Here is a 16,602-nt window from a genome sequence, read left to right on the forward strand (position 1 = left end):
TGGTGCTGCTTGCCTGGGAGAAGAGACCAACCCCCACCTGGCTACAACCTCCCTGCAGGGAGTTGCAGAGAGCAAGAAGGTCTCCCCTGAGCCTCCTCTTCTCCAGGCTAAGCAACCCCAGCTCCCTCAGCCTCTCCTCCCAGGGCTGTGCTCCAGACCCCTCCCCAGCCTTGTTGCCCTTCTCTGGACACCTTCAAGTCTCTCAATGTCCTTCTTAAACTGAGGAGCCCAGAACTGGACACAGGACTCCAGGTGTGGCCTAAGCAGTGCTGAGCACAGGGCACAATGACTTCCCTGCTCCTGCTGGCCACACTCTTCCTGCTGCAGGCCAGGATGCCCTTGGCCTTCTTGGCCACCTGGGCACACTGCTGGCTCATGTTCAGGCAGCTGTCAGTCAGCACCCCCAGGTCCCTTTCTGTTTGGAAGCTCTCAGCCACTCTGCCCCCAGCCTGTAGCACTGCCTGAGGGTTGTGGTGGCCAAAGTGCAGCACCCAGCACTTGGATGTGTTGAATGCCATCCTGTTGGCCTCTGCCCATCTGTCCAGCCTGTCCAGGTCCCTCTGCAGAGCCCTTCTGCCCTTTAACAGCCCTGAAGGGAGGCAGGGCAGCCAGCAGCACTCTGCCTCCATTCAACCAGGGGGTGGCAAAGAAAGAGAGAGGAGAACTCTTCCAGAAGAATCTGTATTGCAATTGTCCACTCACACAGGGATGCACCAGAGAACTTTCCCAGCACCAGGGAGGAGCTCTGCCCTTGGCATGCACTGCAGGCAGCACTGCTGCAGCCCCACTTGATGATCATGGTGACCACCTTCAAAGCCACAGCAGCTCAGGAGCGTGGCTCCCTCCCTGCACCTTGTGTGCTTCTGGTGTTCCCTGGTGCCCTTTTGTTCTGAATAAATACATCTCCTTTTCTTTTTTGGGGGGAGGGGGTGGGGGAAGGGCTTCATGGCAGCCAAGCCTCCCCCAGCTGAAAGTAAACCTGAACCAAACCAATAAAGAGCAAGAAGAGGCAAACCAACACAGACACACACCACCCCCCACCCCCAGGTGCCCAATGCTGCAGCACAGGACATCACTCACAGCTGGGAGCATTAAATAGACCTTCAGGTCAGCCACATGTGCACATTAAATACAGCTAAAACCCACTCAACCCTTGCATGTAAACTCAGTTGGGGCCTTCTGAAAGCCAAGGAGAAGAAGAAGAAGAAATAAACAAGCAAGAACAGGTAGTCCAAAGGGATTCAAGTACCAAAAGCCACCCCCAGCCTTGTCCTGTTTGCACCACCAAAACCAGAGGGGGGTGGGGGGGGGAGGGATGTGTTTGGTTTGCAGCCTCCCCAGGGAGCAAAGGTTAAGAACTTGGAGCCCCAGGTAAAACAAGAAGGTATTTGGGTTTGCTGCTGGCTTTCTATGTGCTAAAGGATCTGGCTGGGAAATGATAGCACTGAGACTCTGTCCCCTGTTGTTTGTGTCCTGGGTCTTGCTGCTCTGGGAGGGAGAAGAGAAGGCTGCAGCCCACACCAGCATTGCTTTGCTCCCTGGGGTGCTGTGGCTGTGTGTGAGTTTGGCCTGCAGTGAGGTTTTCTTCCTTCTCTCCCTGCCCAGAGAGTCGCAGAACGGTTTGGGTAGGAAGGGACCTTAAAGATCAGCCAGTTCCAAAGCCAGCTGCCACCAGCCCAGGGTGCTCAAGCCCTCATCCGACCTGAGCTTGAGCACATTCAAGGAGGGGGCATCCACAGCCTGCCTGGGCAGCCTGTGCCAGCCCAGCAGTGTGCAGAGTAGAGGGGGGGAGGAAAGGACACAGCCCCACGAGGGGGCTCTAGAGCATCCTTTCCAGGGAAGGCCTTGGTAAACACAAGCCACCTGGCACCACGGCTCCTGAATCCACCTGCCAGGGTGGCAGGCTCAGGCCCCCATGGTTTTGGAGGCAGCACTGGCAGGCAAGGAGGCTTTTGCATAAAGAACATCCCATTCTGACCAGATCTGGGGGAGGGAAGGGGTTTCTCCACCTCGTGTCAGCTAAGTCTGATCTGGCAGGAGGGCAATGCTACGAGCACAGCTATTGCTGCCGACCCTCTCTCGTTTCTGAAGTGTCTTTGCAGGCTTCAGAGCTGAAGGGTGGAAGGTCTGGGCTTAACAGCTCTTCTCAGGGAGCCTCAAAGTGACCAGCCTGTAGGCTCTGGTAAAAGAAAAGTGATCCAACCAAGCCAGCCACCAACCAGCCCTTTTCCCTGGCCTTTGAGTGCCTGCTGTGCCTGAACCCTTGGTCCCTTTTAGCTGAGGGAGCCTGAGCAGCTTTTTGTTCTTCCTCTTGTTTGCAGGAGGGGAGGGAGGGCAATGCCAGGGCTCCCTGAGCTGGGACAGACACAGAGCACACCCCCTTGGCATGGCACACACCCTGGGTCTGCAGAGGTTGGTGCTTTTGTGCCTTGCTCCTGAGATGTAGGGGAGGAGGTGGAACTCTGGACCTGCCAGGACACAGGAAGCAGCCTGCTGTGGAGCAGAGCTCTTCCCTTGGCTTTGTGCAGCCTGGAGGGAAGCCCAGTGAGAAGAGAGCCCAGGGGCTGTCCTGTGGAGACCTTCCCTCAGGCCTGGTAAAACTGCTGGCTGGATGCTGGGGAGCTGTGCAGGGTGCCTGGCTCCTTCTCCTCAGCTTCCCACAGGTTGTCATAGCTGAGGTCGCTCTGGAAGCTCTGCAGCTCTGCATAGTCATGGTAGGCTGTGGAGTCGAGGTGAGAGCAGCCAGCCTCAGGCAGGTCATAAGTGTCAACATCCCCATCTGCAGAAAAGCAAAGCAAAGAGCTCAGAGACCTCAGGACCACCCCAGTGGCCACCCTCTCCTTTGCCAGCAGAGAGGAGACACCCAGGGCAGCAAAAATTCCCAGCCCAGGGGCAGCCAAGGAGCAGAACTGTGCAAAGCCAACCAACTAACCACAATCCCCCAGCAGTGCCTGGGGGGCAGGGAGTGGAAGGCAAGACAACAGCCTCCACCAGGCAGGGTGACAGCCTCAGGCCCACCAGAGGGAAGCAGGAGGAGGGCAGGACGTGCACAGGTCCCCAGGCTCCCTCTCAGCCTGGATCTGAGTCGTGTTTGTGGAGACAGACAAGGCAGGGTGGGCTGCAGCACCCAAGAGTCTCACCTGCTGGGTGCAGTGAAGGGCCCAGATGTTCCTCTTGCAGAGAAGAGACCTGAAAAGAAAGAGATGTGTTGGTGAGGAAGGCTTAGCACTGCAGGCCTGAGACACCACACACCAGGAATCAGTCCCCTGGGGGCTCCCCCAGCCCAGCTCCCCAGCCCTGGGCAGAAGGGCAGTGACTCTTGCAGCCTGGGGAAAGGCAAGCTGGGAGCCTGCAGTGTGGGGCAGCAGGGCTGCATTTGCAACCTCACCTCTTCCAGGTAAGCATCAGCAGGATGCCGCAGCTGGAGCCTGCAGGAGCTGTAAGCTGGAGCTGCAGGGAGCTCTCTGCAGTGGCTGCTGGGCAGGGGCTGGCAGCTCCTCCTCTGCAGAGAGAGGTGGGGGGGTGCTGAGCCTCCGTTGGTCTGTGCTGAGCCCATCTGGCCATGGCTCTGCAGGAACTGAACCAAAACAGGCTCCGGGTTGGGGACATGCAGTGGGAAGCTGGAGAACAACAGCTGGCAGCTCCCCACCTGCTATGAACAGACACAAACCAAGGGGTTCTGCCTTGCCTTGCAAAGTCCACCCTGAGCCAATCCTGGTGGCAGAGATGGGAAGGGAAGAATGGCTGTGGGGCCTTTCAGATCCCACCCTGAGCCAATCCTGGTGGCAGAGATGGGAAGAATGGCTGTGGGACCCTTCAGATCCCACCCTGAGCCAATCCTGGTGGCACAGATGGGAAGAATGGCTGTGGGGCCCTTCAGATCCCACCCTGAGCCAATCCTGGTGGCAGAGATGGGAAGGGAAGAATGGCTGTGGGGCCCTTCAGATCCCACCCTGAGCCAATCCTGGTGGCAGAGATGGGAAGAATGGCTGTGGGGCCCTTCAGATCCCACCCTGAGCCAATCCTGGTGGCAGAGATGGGAAGAATGGCTGTGGGACCCTTCAGATCCCACCCTGTGCCAATCCTGGTGGCATAGATGGGAAGAATGGCTGTGGGACCCTTCAGATCCCACCCTGAGCCAATCCTGGTGGCACAGATGGGAAGGGAAGAATGGCTGTGGGGCCTTTCAGATCCCACCCTGTGCCAATCCTGGTGGCAGAGATGGGAAGAATGGCTGTGGGACCCTTCAGATCCCACCCTGAGCCAATCCTGGTGGCACAGATGGGAAGAATGGCTGTGGGACCCTTCAGATCCCACCCTGAGCCAATCCTGGTGGCACAGATGGGAAGGAGAAAATGGCTATGGGACCCTTGGAGGGACCCACAGAGGTAGTGGAAGCTGGCCTGGTGTGAAGGTAGTAGGATGAAACCTCCTGGGAGACAGAGCAGTCAGGAAGAACCCCCTGAGGGAAGGGAGGACTTCAGCAGGGTGGGAAATGCCAGCCAGAGGCTCAGGGATGAGCAAAGCTGGACGTGGAGCCTTTAGCAGACACTCAGTTATCACAGCTGGGAGTTTTGGGGCCGGATAAAGTGGTCTCTGTGTCTGACTCATCTCTGGTTTCTGGATCCCATCTCAGCCTCTGCCTTTGTGTTTGTGGTTTCTGGCTCTTCCTGGGACTGTTGTGTTGCTGACATGCAGTGATAAGGCAGGGGAAACCTGTTCCCCTCTGCCTCTGTCCTGGCTTGAAACAAACTATGCAAGGCCCTACCCCACCCCACCCCACCAGGCATCTCCACATCCCACTCCAGCAGACAGCAGGAAAAGAAATGGCCCAAGGCATGCTTTGTGGAGGCAGCAGCTTGTGTGCTGAGTCAGGGCCATAACCAGCAGCAAAGGCAGAGGGTTACCTCCTCCAGGAAGCTGGAGCCTGCCAGGCTGCGAGCGCTGGGAGAGCTGGGAGTGTAGGGGTCTGCATACAAGGGGGAGCAAGTCATGGGGGGCTTCTCCAGGGAGCTGGAGGCTGTGGAGGGCTGACTTCCCACCAGGCTCCATCTGTTCAGCTGCAAGGCAGAAGGGAGAGAGGGATGTGACACGTGGAGGGCTGGGAGCAGGGAGTCTCCCTGCAGCGCCAAGTCCCCGCCGCTGCTCAGCCCTGAGGGCTGGCGGAGCTGGCTCCAGGCTGTGCTAACAAGGGCACTTCCCTGGGTGTCAGCCAGAGGCAGACTCATCGATGGAGGGGGAAACATCTTCCCACATGAAACCACTGCTGGCCACATGCTGGAAAGCCCAGAGGATGAGGCTGTGCCCTGTGAAGCAATCACTCTCCTACCTGGAGAGCTCTGCTGCCTCAGGTCTCTGTGGCCAGCATCTGAGAGCTCCAAGAGATGTTGCTCCACTTGCTGTGTTTCACCTCACACACACACCCCCCTGCCCCCCAAGGGCCATTTTACCTACAGGAGAGATGGGGAAGGACTCTTTATCAGGGGCTGTAGTGACAGGACAAGGAGTAAGAGGTTCAGACTGAAAGGAGGGAGATTTCCATGGGCTGTGAGGAAGAAATTCTTTGCTGTGAGGCTGGTGAGACACTGCAACAGGCTGCCCAGAGAGGTCAGTCATGGCTGTCCCCTCCCTGGAAACATTCCAGGTCGTGGTGTATGACCTGGAGCAACCTGCAGCAACTGGAGAAACCTGCTCTAGGTGCAGATGCCCCCAGCTCATGGAAAGGGGGTTGGAATTAGAGGGGCTTTGAGGTCCCTCCCAACCCATCCTGTCAATCTGATTTTCAAATGACAAAGGGTTTCAGAGCAGATTCAGATGGGAGATTAGGAAGTTCTTTACTGTGAGACACTGGAAGGGGTTGCCCAGGGAAGCTGTGGATGTCTCAGCCCTGGAAGTGTTTAAAACTTGCTGGGGGAGGAGAAGCTCACCAGGAGCTCTCAGTCTGCACTTGCAGCCCAGAAAGCCAACCAGAGCCTGGGCTGCAGCAGGAGAAGTGTGGCCAGCAGGGCAAGGGAGGTGATCCTCCCCCTCTGCTCAGCTCTGGGGAGACCCCACCTGGAGTCCTGCCTCCAGCTCTGGAGCCCCTATGGCAAGAGGGATCTGGAGGTGCTGGAAGGTGTCCAGAGCAGGGCCAGGAGGATGAGCAGAGGGCTGGAGCTGCTCTGCTGTAAGGACAGACTGAAGGAGTTGGGGCTGTTCAGTCTGGAGAAGAGAAGGCTCTGAGGTGACCTCATTGTGGCCTTCCAGGATCTGAAGGGGGCTACAGGAAGGCTGGGGAGGGACTGCTCAGGATCTCAGGCAGTGATAGGACTAGGGGGAATGGAATGAAGCTGGAAGTGGGGAGATTCAGGCTGGAGGGGAGGAGGAAGTTCTTCCCCATGAGAGTGGTGAAGCCCTGGAATGGGTTGTCCAGGGAGGTGGTTGAGGCCCCAGCCCTAGAGGTGTTTAAGCCCAGGCTGGATGAGGCTCTGGGCAGCCTGATCTAGTGTGGGGTGTCCCTGCCCATGGCAGGGGGGTTGGAACTGGCTGATCCTTGTGGTCCCTTCCAACCCTGACTGATACTATGATACTATGAAGACCAGGCTGGACAATGCCTGCAGCACCCTGGGCTAGCAGGAGGGGTCCCTGCCCATGGCAAAGCCTTGGCACTGGACGATCTTTAAGACCCCTTCCAGCCCAAACCATTCTGTGATTCACACCCACCCTAGGGCACCTGTGAGGAGAGGACAGCAAGCAGAGATAAAACGTGAGGGAGATGTGAACCATGCACCAGTTCCCTGCTGCTCAACCCCTCCCAGGCAGAGGAGCAGCCCCACCGTGCCCCAAGCCCTTACGCTGCCGAGGTCCAGGTGGGTGTGGGGAGCTGGGGGGTGAGGCTGGGAGTACACTGGGGACAGCAGCTCGGCGCTGGGGCTCTCAGGAATGAGGCTGCAGATGCTCCTCTCTGAGTCCTGGCTGGGCAGCTGCTGGGCACAAGGCTTGGACTTCCTGGCACTGCCTCCCCTCCTCAGGTCCTGTGCGGGCAGCCCTGCGCTCGGCCAGCTGGCTTGTGCCAGGCTCTGGAAGCACAGAACCATGGAAGAATCAGTCCCCAGAACTATGGAAGAATCAGTCCCCAGAACCATGGAAGCAATCAAGTCCCAGAACCATGCAAGCACAGAACCATGGAAGCAATCAGTCCCCAGAACACCATGGAAGCAATCAGTCCCCAGAACACCATGGAAGCAATCAGTCCCCAGAACACCATGGAAGCACAGAACCATGGAAGCAATCAGTCCCCAGAACACCATGGAAGCAATCAGTCCCCAGAACACCATGGAAGCAATCAGTCCCCAGAACACCATGGAAGCAATCAGTCCCCAGAACCATGGAAGCACAGAACCATGGAAGCAATCAAGTCCCAGAACCATGCAAGCACAGAACCATGGAAGCAATCAGTCCCCAGAACACCATGGAAGCAATCAGTCCCCAGAACCATGGAAGCAATCAGACCCCAGAACCATGGAAGCAATCAGACCCCAGAACACCATGGAAGCACAGAACCATGGAAGCAATCAGAGCCCAGAACACCATGGAAGCACAGAACCATGGAAGCAATCAGACCCCAGATCCATGGAAGCAATCACACCCCAGAACACCATGGAAGCACAGAACCATGCAAGCACAGAACCATGGAAGCAATCAGTCCCCAGAACACCATGGAAGCACAGAACCATGGAAGCAATCAGTCCCCAGAACACCATGGAAGCACAGAACCATGGAAGCAATCAGTCCCCAGAACACCATGGAAGCACAGAACCATGGAAGCAATCAGTCCCCAGAACACCATGGAAGCACAGAACCATGGAAGCAATCAGTCCCCAGAACACCATGGAAGCACAGAACCATGGAAGCAATCAGTCCCCAGAACACCATGGAAGCACAGAACCATGGAAGCAATCAGTCCCCAGAACACCATGGAAGCACAGAACCATGCAAGCACAGAACCATGGAAGCAATCAGACCCCAGAACACCATGGAAGCACAGAACCATGGAAGCAATCAGTCCCCAGAACCACAGAATGACCTGGTTTGGGTTGGAAGGGACCTCCAAAGCTCATCCAGTCCAACCCACCCCTGCACTCAGCAGGGGCATCCCCAACTAGATCAGGTTGTCCAGAGCCTCACCTTGACTATCTCCAGGGATGGAGCCCCAACCACCTCCCTGGGCAGCCTCTTTAGGTTGGACATGAGGAGCAATTTCTTCACTGCCACAGGCTGCCCAGGGAGGTGGTGGAGTCACCACCCCTGGAGGTGGTCAAAAATCAGCTGGACATGGCACTTCAGGACATGGTTTCATGGCCAGGGTGGTGTTGGGTTGATGGTTGGACTGGGTGATCTCAGAGGGCTTTTCCAACCCAAGCAACTGCTTGCTTCTGTGCCCTGGCATGGCCCCATGGCAATGCCCAGGTGCTGCATGTGCCCACAGCCCTGGGCACACAGGTGCTGCATAGGGGCAGAGCAAAGGCCTGCTGGCCACCCCCTCCACCCACCCATGGGCTTTCCTCATCTTTGAGGAGTCCCCTTAGCCCTTCTGCAGTCTGCCCCACCAACCCTCCTGCAGGCTGGAGTGCTGGGAAGGGACTCCTCAGCAGGCTTCCCCCTGATCAGCTACCACAAAGCTGAGCCAGGACAAACACAGGCTCCAGGCATGGATTTGCTGCAGCCCACAGCAAACACCAACCACCCAGCTGGGCACCTGGAGCTGCTCTGCTCACAGCCACTCTCTGTCCCCACACACATCCCAGGCTGGAGCTGCTCTGCTCACAGCCACTCTCTGTCCCCACACACATCCCAGGCTGGACCTGCTCTGCTCACAGCCATGCTCTGTCCCCACACGCATCCCAGGCTGGACCTGCTCTGCTCACAGCCACTCTCTGTCCCCACACAGGGGTCCTAGACTGGACCTGCTCTGCTCACAGCCACTCTCTGTCCCCACAGGGGTCCCAGGCTTTTGGGGGGGGGGGTTCACTTACATGGAGAGGCTGGGAATAGCCAGGGGAGAGAGGGTCTTCAAGCTGCCTGCTCTCAGCCATCATCAGGAGGGACTGCCCATCAGGGAAGGAGCCACTGTTGTGGGAGAGGTGGGTGAAGGCTGGCACCCTCCCTGCCGATGCCCAGGAGTTCGTGCGGCCGTCGGAGCTGAGCGACCCTCTCCCGCTGCCAGCAAACTGCAACGGGGAGAGGAAAAGGCTGCAGGAGAGGAGCAGAGAGCTGCCTTGCCTGCAAGAGACCTGTGAGGTCATGGAGTCTGACCATGAACCCAGCACTGCCAGGTCACCACCAAACCACAGCCCTCAGCACCACATCTCCAGGGCTCTGAAACCCCTCGAGGGATGGAGGCTCCACCACGGCCCTGGGCAGCCTGGGGCAGGCCTTGACAGACCTGTTTGGGGGAGAAATGGTTCCTCCTGTCCAGCCTCAACCTGCCCTGGGGCAACTTGAGCTTCTTTCCTATCACTTGTTCCTTAGGAGAAGAGACCAAGCCCCACCTGGCTCCAACCTCCCTTCAAGGAGCTGTAGAAATCAAGGTGGTCTCTCCTCAGCCTCCTCTCCAGGCTGCACAACCCCCCAGCTCCCTCAGCTGCTCCTCACCAGCCCTGTTCTCCAGACCTTTCACAAGCTTCATTGTCCTTCTCTGGACCTGCTCCAGCCCCTCTATGTCCTTCTTGGAGTGAGGGGCCCAAAGCTGAACACAGTATTTCAGGTCTGGTATCACCAGTGCTGAGCACAGGGGGACAGTCCCTGCCCTGGTCCTGCTGGCCACACTATTGTGATCCAAGCCAGGGTGTTCTTTGCCTTCTTGACCACCTGGGCACATGCTGGCTCATATTTAGCTGTCTGCCAACCAGGTCCCTTTCCACCAGCCAGCTTTCCAACCACTCTTGCCCAGGTTTAAATCATTCATGAGGTCCCCTGTGACCCAAGTGCAGGACCTAGAACATGGCCTTGCTGAATCTCAACAGCCCTCTGCACGGCTGCAGGACAGCCCTCCCCCTTATGGAGCACAACCAGGCAAGCCCAGCCCTTGGGGCCAGCTCTGGGTCTGTGCCCTCCTGGCAAGGAGCTGCCCGGGCAGCTGTGCCCTCTGCAGAGGGGTGTGCTGCCCTCTAGAGCTGGCTCTGCCTTGCAGAGGTGCCAGGGGTGAGCAAGGAGGGCTTGCAGCATGGGGAAGGGAGCTCAGGTAGCCTGACCCCATCCCAGCTGCAGTGCTGGCAGGGTTGGTCTCCCTTTCCTCACAGAGCCCCAGCATGGTGAGGCTTGTTAGGGACCTCTGGAGCTCACCCACTCCAACCCCCCTGCCAAAGCAGGGCACCCACAGCAGCTGGCCCAGCAGCACAATGGCCAGGAGGGGTTTGACAGCCTTCAGATAAGGAGACCCCAAGATCTCTTGCAAGAGCCTGGTGATGTCCTTGTGCCAGTGCCTCGCTGCACAACACATTGCCTGAGGCCAGGGCTCTGCTGGAATGGTAGGGGCTGGAAGGGAGCTCTGGAGATCATCTGGTGCAGCCCTGAAGGGATTGGACTCAAGGATGAAATTGTGAAGGGATTTAATACAACATCTGCCCATCTAACCCCAGCAAGTGCCTCCAAATAACCTGCAGGGATCATCAGCCTGGATATCAGGAAGAAATTCCTGCCAGTGAGGGAGGGGAGGCACTGGGACAGGTTGCCCAGGGAGAGGCTGTGGATGTCCCTTCCCTGGAGGTGTTCAGGGCCAGGCTGGAGGAGGCCTTGAGCAACCTGATTTAGTGGGAGGTGTCCCTGCCCATGGCAGGGGAGTTGGACCTGGATGATCTTGAAGGTCCCTTCCAAGCCAAACCATGAAGCTATGAACTTCCTGACAAGACTTGAGGCATCGCTGCTGTGTCCCCACTCACACCTAGACAGAGATGGGAGCCCTGGGAGACATTGATCAATGCCCAGGCAAGCTGACATCTCTTACCTGGCTGGGGTGTGGTGGCTTTGATGCTGAGAAGCTCTCTGAGCCGGAGAGGGAGGAGTCTGTGTTTCGAAACTGAGCTGTCTTGAGGCAGTAGAGCCACTCCTGGTAGTCCTCGTAGCTGCGGCAGATCACCCGGATGGAGTTGATCAGCCTGCCTGCAAGAACAGCACCCACTGCTCTGCCTGGCTTTGGCACACAGCCTGCAGAGCCACACAGGGCTTGGGAGGCACCCCTGCAGATCATCCAGTCCAATCCAACCCCCCTGCCAGGGCAGGTCACCCAGGGACACGGCCAGGTGGGCTCTGAATGCCTCCGGAGATGGAGACTCCGCCGCCTCTCCGGGCAGCCTGCTCCAGGGTTCCACCACTCTCAAGGCAGAATTCCTTCCTCAGGGTTAGAAGGAACTTCCTATGTTCAGGTTTGTGCCTGCTAGCCCTTGTCCTGCCCCTGGGCACCACTGCCAAAAGCCTGGCCCCATCCTCCTGGCAGCCATCCTGAAGCGCTGATCAGCACTGATGAGATCCCTCTCAGCCTTTTTTTCCCCAGACCAGAACTCCCCAATTCCCTCACTCTTTCCTCAAAAGAGAGATGTTCCACCCCCCTCAACACCTTTGCAGCATCCTCTCCAGCAAATCCCTGTGCTTCTTGGGCATCCCAATCTCCTTGCTCCACCCCTCCCAGGATCTGGAGGCTCTAACAGAGGTGCAGGGGCAGTGGGAATGCTCTGCCTTCAGTGCTGAAGGTAGGACAGGGACAACCACAGCCCATAACTGAATGAAGTGGATGTTCCAGCCCCCTCAACACCTTTGCAGCCCTTTGCAGCATCCTCTCCAGCAAATCCCTGTGCTTCTTGGGCATCCCAATCTCCTTGCTCCACCCCTCCCAGGATCCGGAGGCTCTAACAGAGGTGCAGGGGCAGTGGGAATGCTCTGCCTTCAGTGCTGAAGGTAGGACAGGGACAACCACAGCCCATAACTGAATGAAGTGGATGTTCCAGCCCCCTCAACACCTTTGCAGCCCTTTGCTGCATCCTCTCCAGCAAGACCCTGTGCTTCTTGAGCATCCCAATCTCCTTGCTCCACCCCTCCCAGGAACTGGAGGCTCTAACAGAGGTGCAGGGGCAGTGGGAATGCTCTGCCTTCAGTGCTGAAGGTAGGACAGGGACAACCACAGCCCAAAACTGAATGAAGTGGAACAGCACAGCTCTGGTGAAGTCCTTTCTGCTGGCTCCCAACCTCTCCCTACCAGCACAGCCTGGCCCTACAGCCCAGCCCACAGCTCCGAGCAGCTCAGCTCTGAGAGCTTGGCTGCTGACCTTGGAAGCAGCCATCAGAGCCCCCCCTGGCTGCTTCCAGCACAGCCCTTGGCACCCCAGACTCTCACCTTCTATTAAAAAGGAGGTTTTCTCATTCTCTTCAAAGAGCACTTGGATGGCATTGAGTGGCAGCTCACCCTGTTGGGGGAGAGAAGCAGGATGAGGACCACGCAGCTGGGCAAAGAACTCTGCTTCCAGAGAGGCTTTCATGAATCATAGGATGGAATCAGGGAATGGGTTTGGTCTTTAAGGGGATAGGATGGGATAGGATGGGATAGGATGGGATAGGATGGGATAGGATGGGATAGGATGGGATAGGATGGGATAGGATGGGATAGGATGGGATAGACCAGACCAGGTTGGAAGAGACCTTTGAGATAATCAAGTCCAACCTATCACCCAACACCATCTGATCAACTCAACCATGGCTCCAAGCTCCCCATCCAGGCTCTTCCTAAACACCTCCAGGGATGGGGACTCCACCACCTCCCTGGGCAGCACATCCCAGCGGCCAATCTCTCCTTCTATGAAGAACTTCTTCCTCACCTCCAGCCTAAACCTCCCCTGGCACAGCTTGAGACTGTGTCCTCTTGTTCTGCTGCTGCTTGCCTGGGAGAAGAGACCAACCCCCACCAGGCTACAACCTCCCTTCAGGTAGTTGGAGAGAGCAAGAAGGTCTCCCCTGAGCCTCCTCTTCTCCAGGCTAAGCAACCCCAGCTCCCTCAGCCTCTCCTCATAGGGCTTGTGCTCTTCAAGTCCAACTGTTACCCCACCACCAAACCATGGTCCTCAGCACCACATCTCCATGGGTCTGAAACCCCTCCAGGGATGGGGACTCCACCACTGCCCTGGGCTGCCTGGGCCAGGCCTTGGCAACCCTTCTGGGGAAGAAGTTTTTCCTCATGTTCAACCTAAGCCTTTCCTGGTGCAACATCAGACCATTTCCTTGTGGCTGGATGTTAGGAAGAAGCTCTTCCCAGAAAGAGAGACTGGCCATGGGAATGTGCTGCCCAGGGAGGTGGTGGAGTCCCCATCCCTGGAGGTGTTTAAGAGGAGCCTGGATGAGGCACTTAGTGCCATGGTTTAGTTGATGAGATGGTGTTGGGTGAGAGGTTGGACTTGATGATCTCAAAGGTCTCTTCCAACCTGGTCTGGTCTATCCTATGTTATCCTATCCTATCCTATCCTATCCTATCCTATCCTATCCTATCCTATCCTATCCTATCACCTTAAAGACCAATTGGTTAATTCTATTCTATTCTGTTCCTATCACTTGATACCAGGGAGAAGAGAGCAACACCCAGCTCACTGCCAGGGACTTGTCCAAGGTCCCTTCCAAGCCAAACCCTTCTGTGAGTCCCACCTGGGGAAGGCCAGCAGCAAGCTGGCTGCAGCAGAGCCTCTCCAGCCTGAGCCCCTGACAGCAGCTTCTCCTGCACCGATTTGCACCTCACCCAGGGCCTTTTCCCACCAGTGGTGAGCTGCTTTGGGTGAGCCCCATCCCAGCAGGCTGCTCCCCTGCCTTCCCCTTCCCTGCCCCGCACACAAACTTGGCAGCCGCCGCCGCTGTGGTTTGTCTGAAGCTGCAGAAGAAGAGGGCCAGGCTCTTCCTTCAGCCACAAATTGTAGGGCTCAGCTTCTGCTGGCAGGGAAGGGAAGTTAATTTGCAGAAGCCCTGGGAGAAGGCTCCTGTGCCCCGACATGCCTGTGGAAAAGCAGGTTCCCAGAGCGGTGTCACAGGCTGGTGAATCACCTCCTGCCTGCAGCCCCTGCAGGCGCCCTGCCTGCAGCCCCAGCGCGCCGGCCAGCGGGGCTCAGCCACCGTGGGAAGGGAACGTTGCAGGGACAGGGCAGAGAAATCTGCTTGGAGGTTTCAACAGAGCTGACTTCATCTCAGAGCCCAACCCAGGGTCCCCTTTCCCAGGAACCGCCAGCACCACCTTCCCGAAAGCCGCCTCTGGCTGAGGTGCGTCACGGCAGCCACCAGCTGCTGGCAGCCACCTTCCACTCTTGCACTGGGCACGGGGGAGAGCCCTGCCTGGCACATCTCTCCTCACATCCCTTCCTGCAGCAGCTGTCTGACCAGGGAGATGATCCAGGGAAGGTCTTCCCGCGGGGGAGCCCTGGCGTGGCTCAGGGCCCGCTGTGGCCGTGGTGAAACGGTGTGAAGCAGAACCCCACTGGGTTCACACAGCATCATTAAGGTTGCTAAAGCCCTCTAAAGATCATCCAGTCCACCCTTCTACCCCACCACAGCCATTAAACCATCTCTTGAAGTGCCATGCCCACTGGTTTTATGGACACCTCCAGGGATGGGGTCTCCACCGCCGCCCTGGGCAGCCTGTGCCAAGCCCTGACCACTCCTGCAGCTGAGAAATTGTTGCTAATCTCCACCCCAAACCTGCCCTGGTGCAGCTTGAGTCTACTTCCTCTCATTCTACCAGCTGATACTAAGGAGAAGAGGCCAACCCCCACCTCCCTCCAACCTCCTCTCAGGGATTTGCAGGGAGCCAGAAGGTCTCTCCTCAGCCTCCTCTTCTCCAGGCTGCACAACCCCAATTCCCTCAGCTGCTCCTCACCAGCTCTGTTCTCCAGGCCCTTCCCCACCCTCATTGCCCCTTCTCTGGACCCACTCCAGCCCCTCAATGTCCTTGGAGTGGAAGCCCCCAAACTGAACCCAGCATTTGAGATGCAGCCTTAATTCACACTGACTTTCACAAGCCCTTTGGTCTCTGTGGGGCTTCCTCGTCCCTGGCTCCTCTCTCAGTGACTAAGAAGGATGCTGCTCAAGAGCAGGAGCAGCTCAGCACTGCTCTGCCATGTGCTGGTGGTGCTGCATGTGCAGGTTCACAGACAGGTCACTGCTCTTTCTGGCACATTTGTGCTAGCATGGGGAAACAGAGGGGCAGAAGGCACAGGGCTGCTCAGTAACCAGAGCAGTGATGTCTAAGGTGGATGCTGGCAGTCACAGTCAGGCTGCAGGCAATGTGAATGTGCCCCTGCCCACCCATGCTGAGGCTCCCACCCACCAGTGGGCTTGGAGAAGCTCATCTCACATCCCCTGAGGCACTCAGGCCTCCATCATAGAATTACAGAGTGGTAGAGGTTGGAAGGGACCTCTGGGAACCACCCAGTCCAACCCCCCTGCTCAGGCAGGGCACCCACAGCAGCTTGCCCAGCAGCACAATGGCCAGGGGGGGTTGGAAGCTCTCCAGGGAAGGAGACTCCACAACCTCTCTGGGCAGCCTGCTCCAGGGCTCCAGCAGCCTCCCAGCAAAGAAGTTTTTCCTGATGTTCAGATGTAACCTCCTGGGTTCCAGTTGGTGCTCACTGCCCTCTCCCCAGTGCCCCAGCAGCAGCCTCTCCCTGCTGCCACCAGCACCAGATGTGCTGCCTGCCTGCAAGTGGTCCCACAGAGCCTGGGAAGCAAAGCCCTCACAGGGGCACCCTCTGGGGCTGTTCCAGCTCCTGTCTCAAGCAAGCCAGCCAGGCTCTGTGCCAGCATAACCACCCAGCAACATGCCAGCCTCCCTCCTCCCAGAGACTCAGATTCCTTGGCAGCCAGCTCCTTTCCCCCAGGCTTTTGTAGGAGGGCAAGGTGTTTCTCATGGGAAGATAGCTTGCACCATGCCTCTGCCTGCTGACCTGCCAGCTGGCAAGGCAGCAGTGAGGAGGGAAAGCCCTTGGCAACACGAGGAGCACAAGGGAATCCAGGTGGAGGGGAGCAGTGAGCCAAAGGAGTGCTGCAATAGCTGCTGGGGATGGGAGAGAGAGGGCAGGAAGCTGCTCCAGGAGCTCAGAATCACAGACTGCTTTGGGTGGGAAGAGAGCTCGAGAGCTCACCCAGTCCAGCCCCCTGCACTCAGCAGGGACATCCCCAGCAAGAGCAGGCTGCTCAGAGCCACAACCAACCTGACCTGGCCCCAGGGATGGGGCTTCTACCCCCTCTCTGGGCCAGGGTCTCATCACCCTCATCACGTTAAAGACCACACTCTTCCTCCTCTCCAGCCTCAATCTCCCTCTTCTGGTTCAAACCATCACCCCTTGTCCTGTCACAGCAGGCTCTGCTCTGTCCCCAGCTTTCTGACCCTCCCCTTGAAGCACAGGAAGGCCACCAGAAGGTCTCCCTGGAGCCTTCTCCCACCCAGGCTGAGCAGCCCCAAGTCTCTTACCTTAAAGCAGAGGCCGTTGTGCTCCTCAGAGACTATCACCAGCGTGGATGGGTACAGCACCAGCAGTCTGTCATGCTGCTCCTTGCAGAGGAAAGAGCAAGAGGCTTCAGGTCTGCAGAGCCCTTTTCTGT

General features: G+C 57.7%; 1 protein-coding gene across 3 annotated transcripts in view; it reads right to left on the reverse strand.

Moving 5' to 3' along the window:
- Window positions 1-410: 410 nt before the first annotated feature.
- PLEKHN1 (pleckstrin homology domain containing N1) overlaps window positions 411-16,602 on the reverse strand; it is a 34,778-nt gene continuing 18,586 nt past the window's right edge. The window contains exons 8-16 of one of the 3 annotated variants that reach the window (XM_068158307.1): window positions 16,472-16,552; window positions 12,368-12,437; window positions 10,985-11,139; window positions 9,015-9,209; window positions 6,834-7,058; window positions 4,908-5,060; window positions 3,389-3,577; window positions 3,141-3,189; window positions 411-2,779 (exon numbers count right to left, since the gene is read on the reverse strand). In XM_068158307.1, coding sequence (XP_068014408.1) covers window positions 2,586-2,779; window positions 3,141-3,189; window positions 3,389-3,577; window positions 4,908-5,060; window positions 6,834-7,058; window positions 9,015-9,209; window positions 10,985-11,139; window positions 12,368-12,437; window positions 16,472-16,552 — 1,311 coding nt within the window. In that variant the 3' untranslated portion in view covers window positions 411-2,585. The remainder of the gene's footprint in view (window positions 2,780-3,140; window positions 3,190-3,388; window positions 3,578-4,907; window positions 5,061-6,833; window positions 7,059-9,014; window positions 9,210-10,984; window positions 11,140-12,367; window positions 12,438-16,471; window positions 16,553-16,602) is intronic. The other 2 variants (XM_068158308.1, XM_068158309.1) reach the window with 2 other exon arrangements.

The sequence above is a fragment of the Melanerpes formicivorus genome, unplaced genomic scaffold, assembly GCF_026170545.1.
Source record: "Melanerpes formicivorus ecotype bairdi unplaced genomic scaffold, bMelFor1.0.p_v2 SCAF_39, whole genome shotgun sequence".
NCBI lineage: Eukaryota > Metazoa > Chordata > Aves > Piciformes > Picidae > Melanerpes > Melanerpes formicivorus.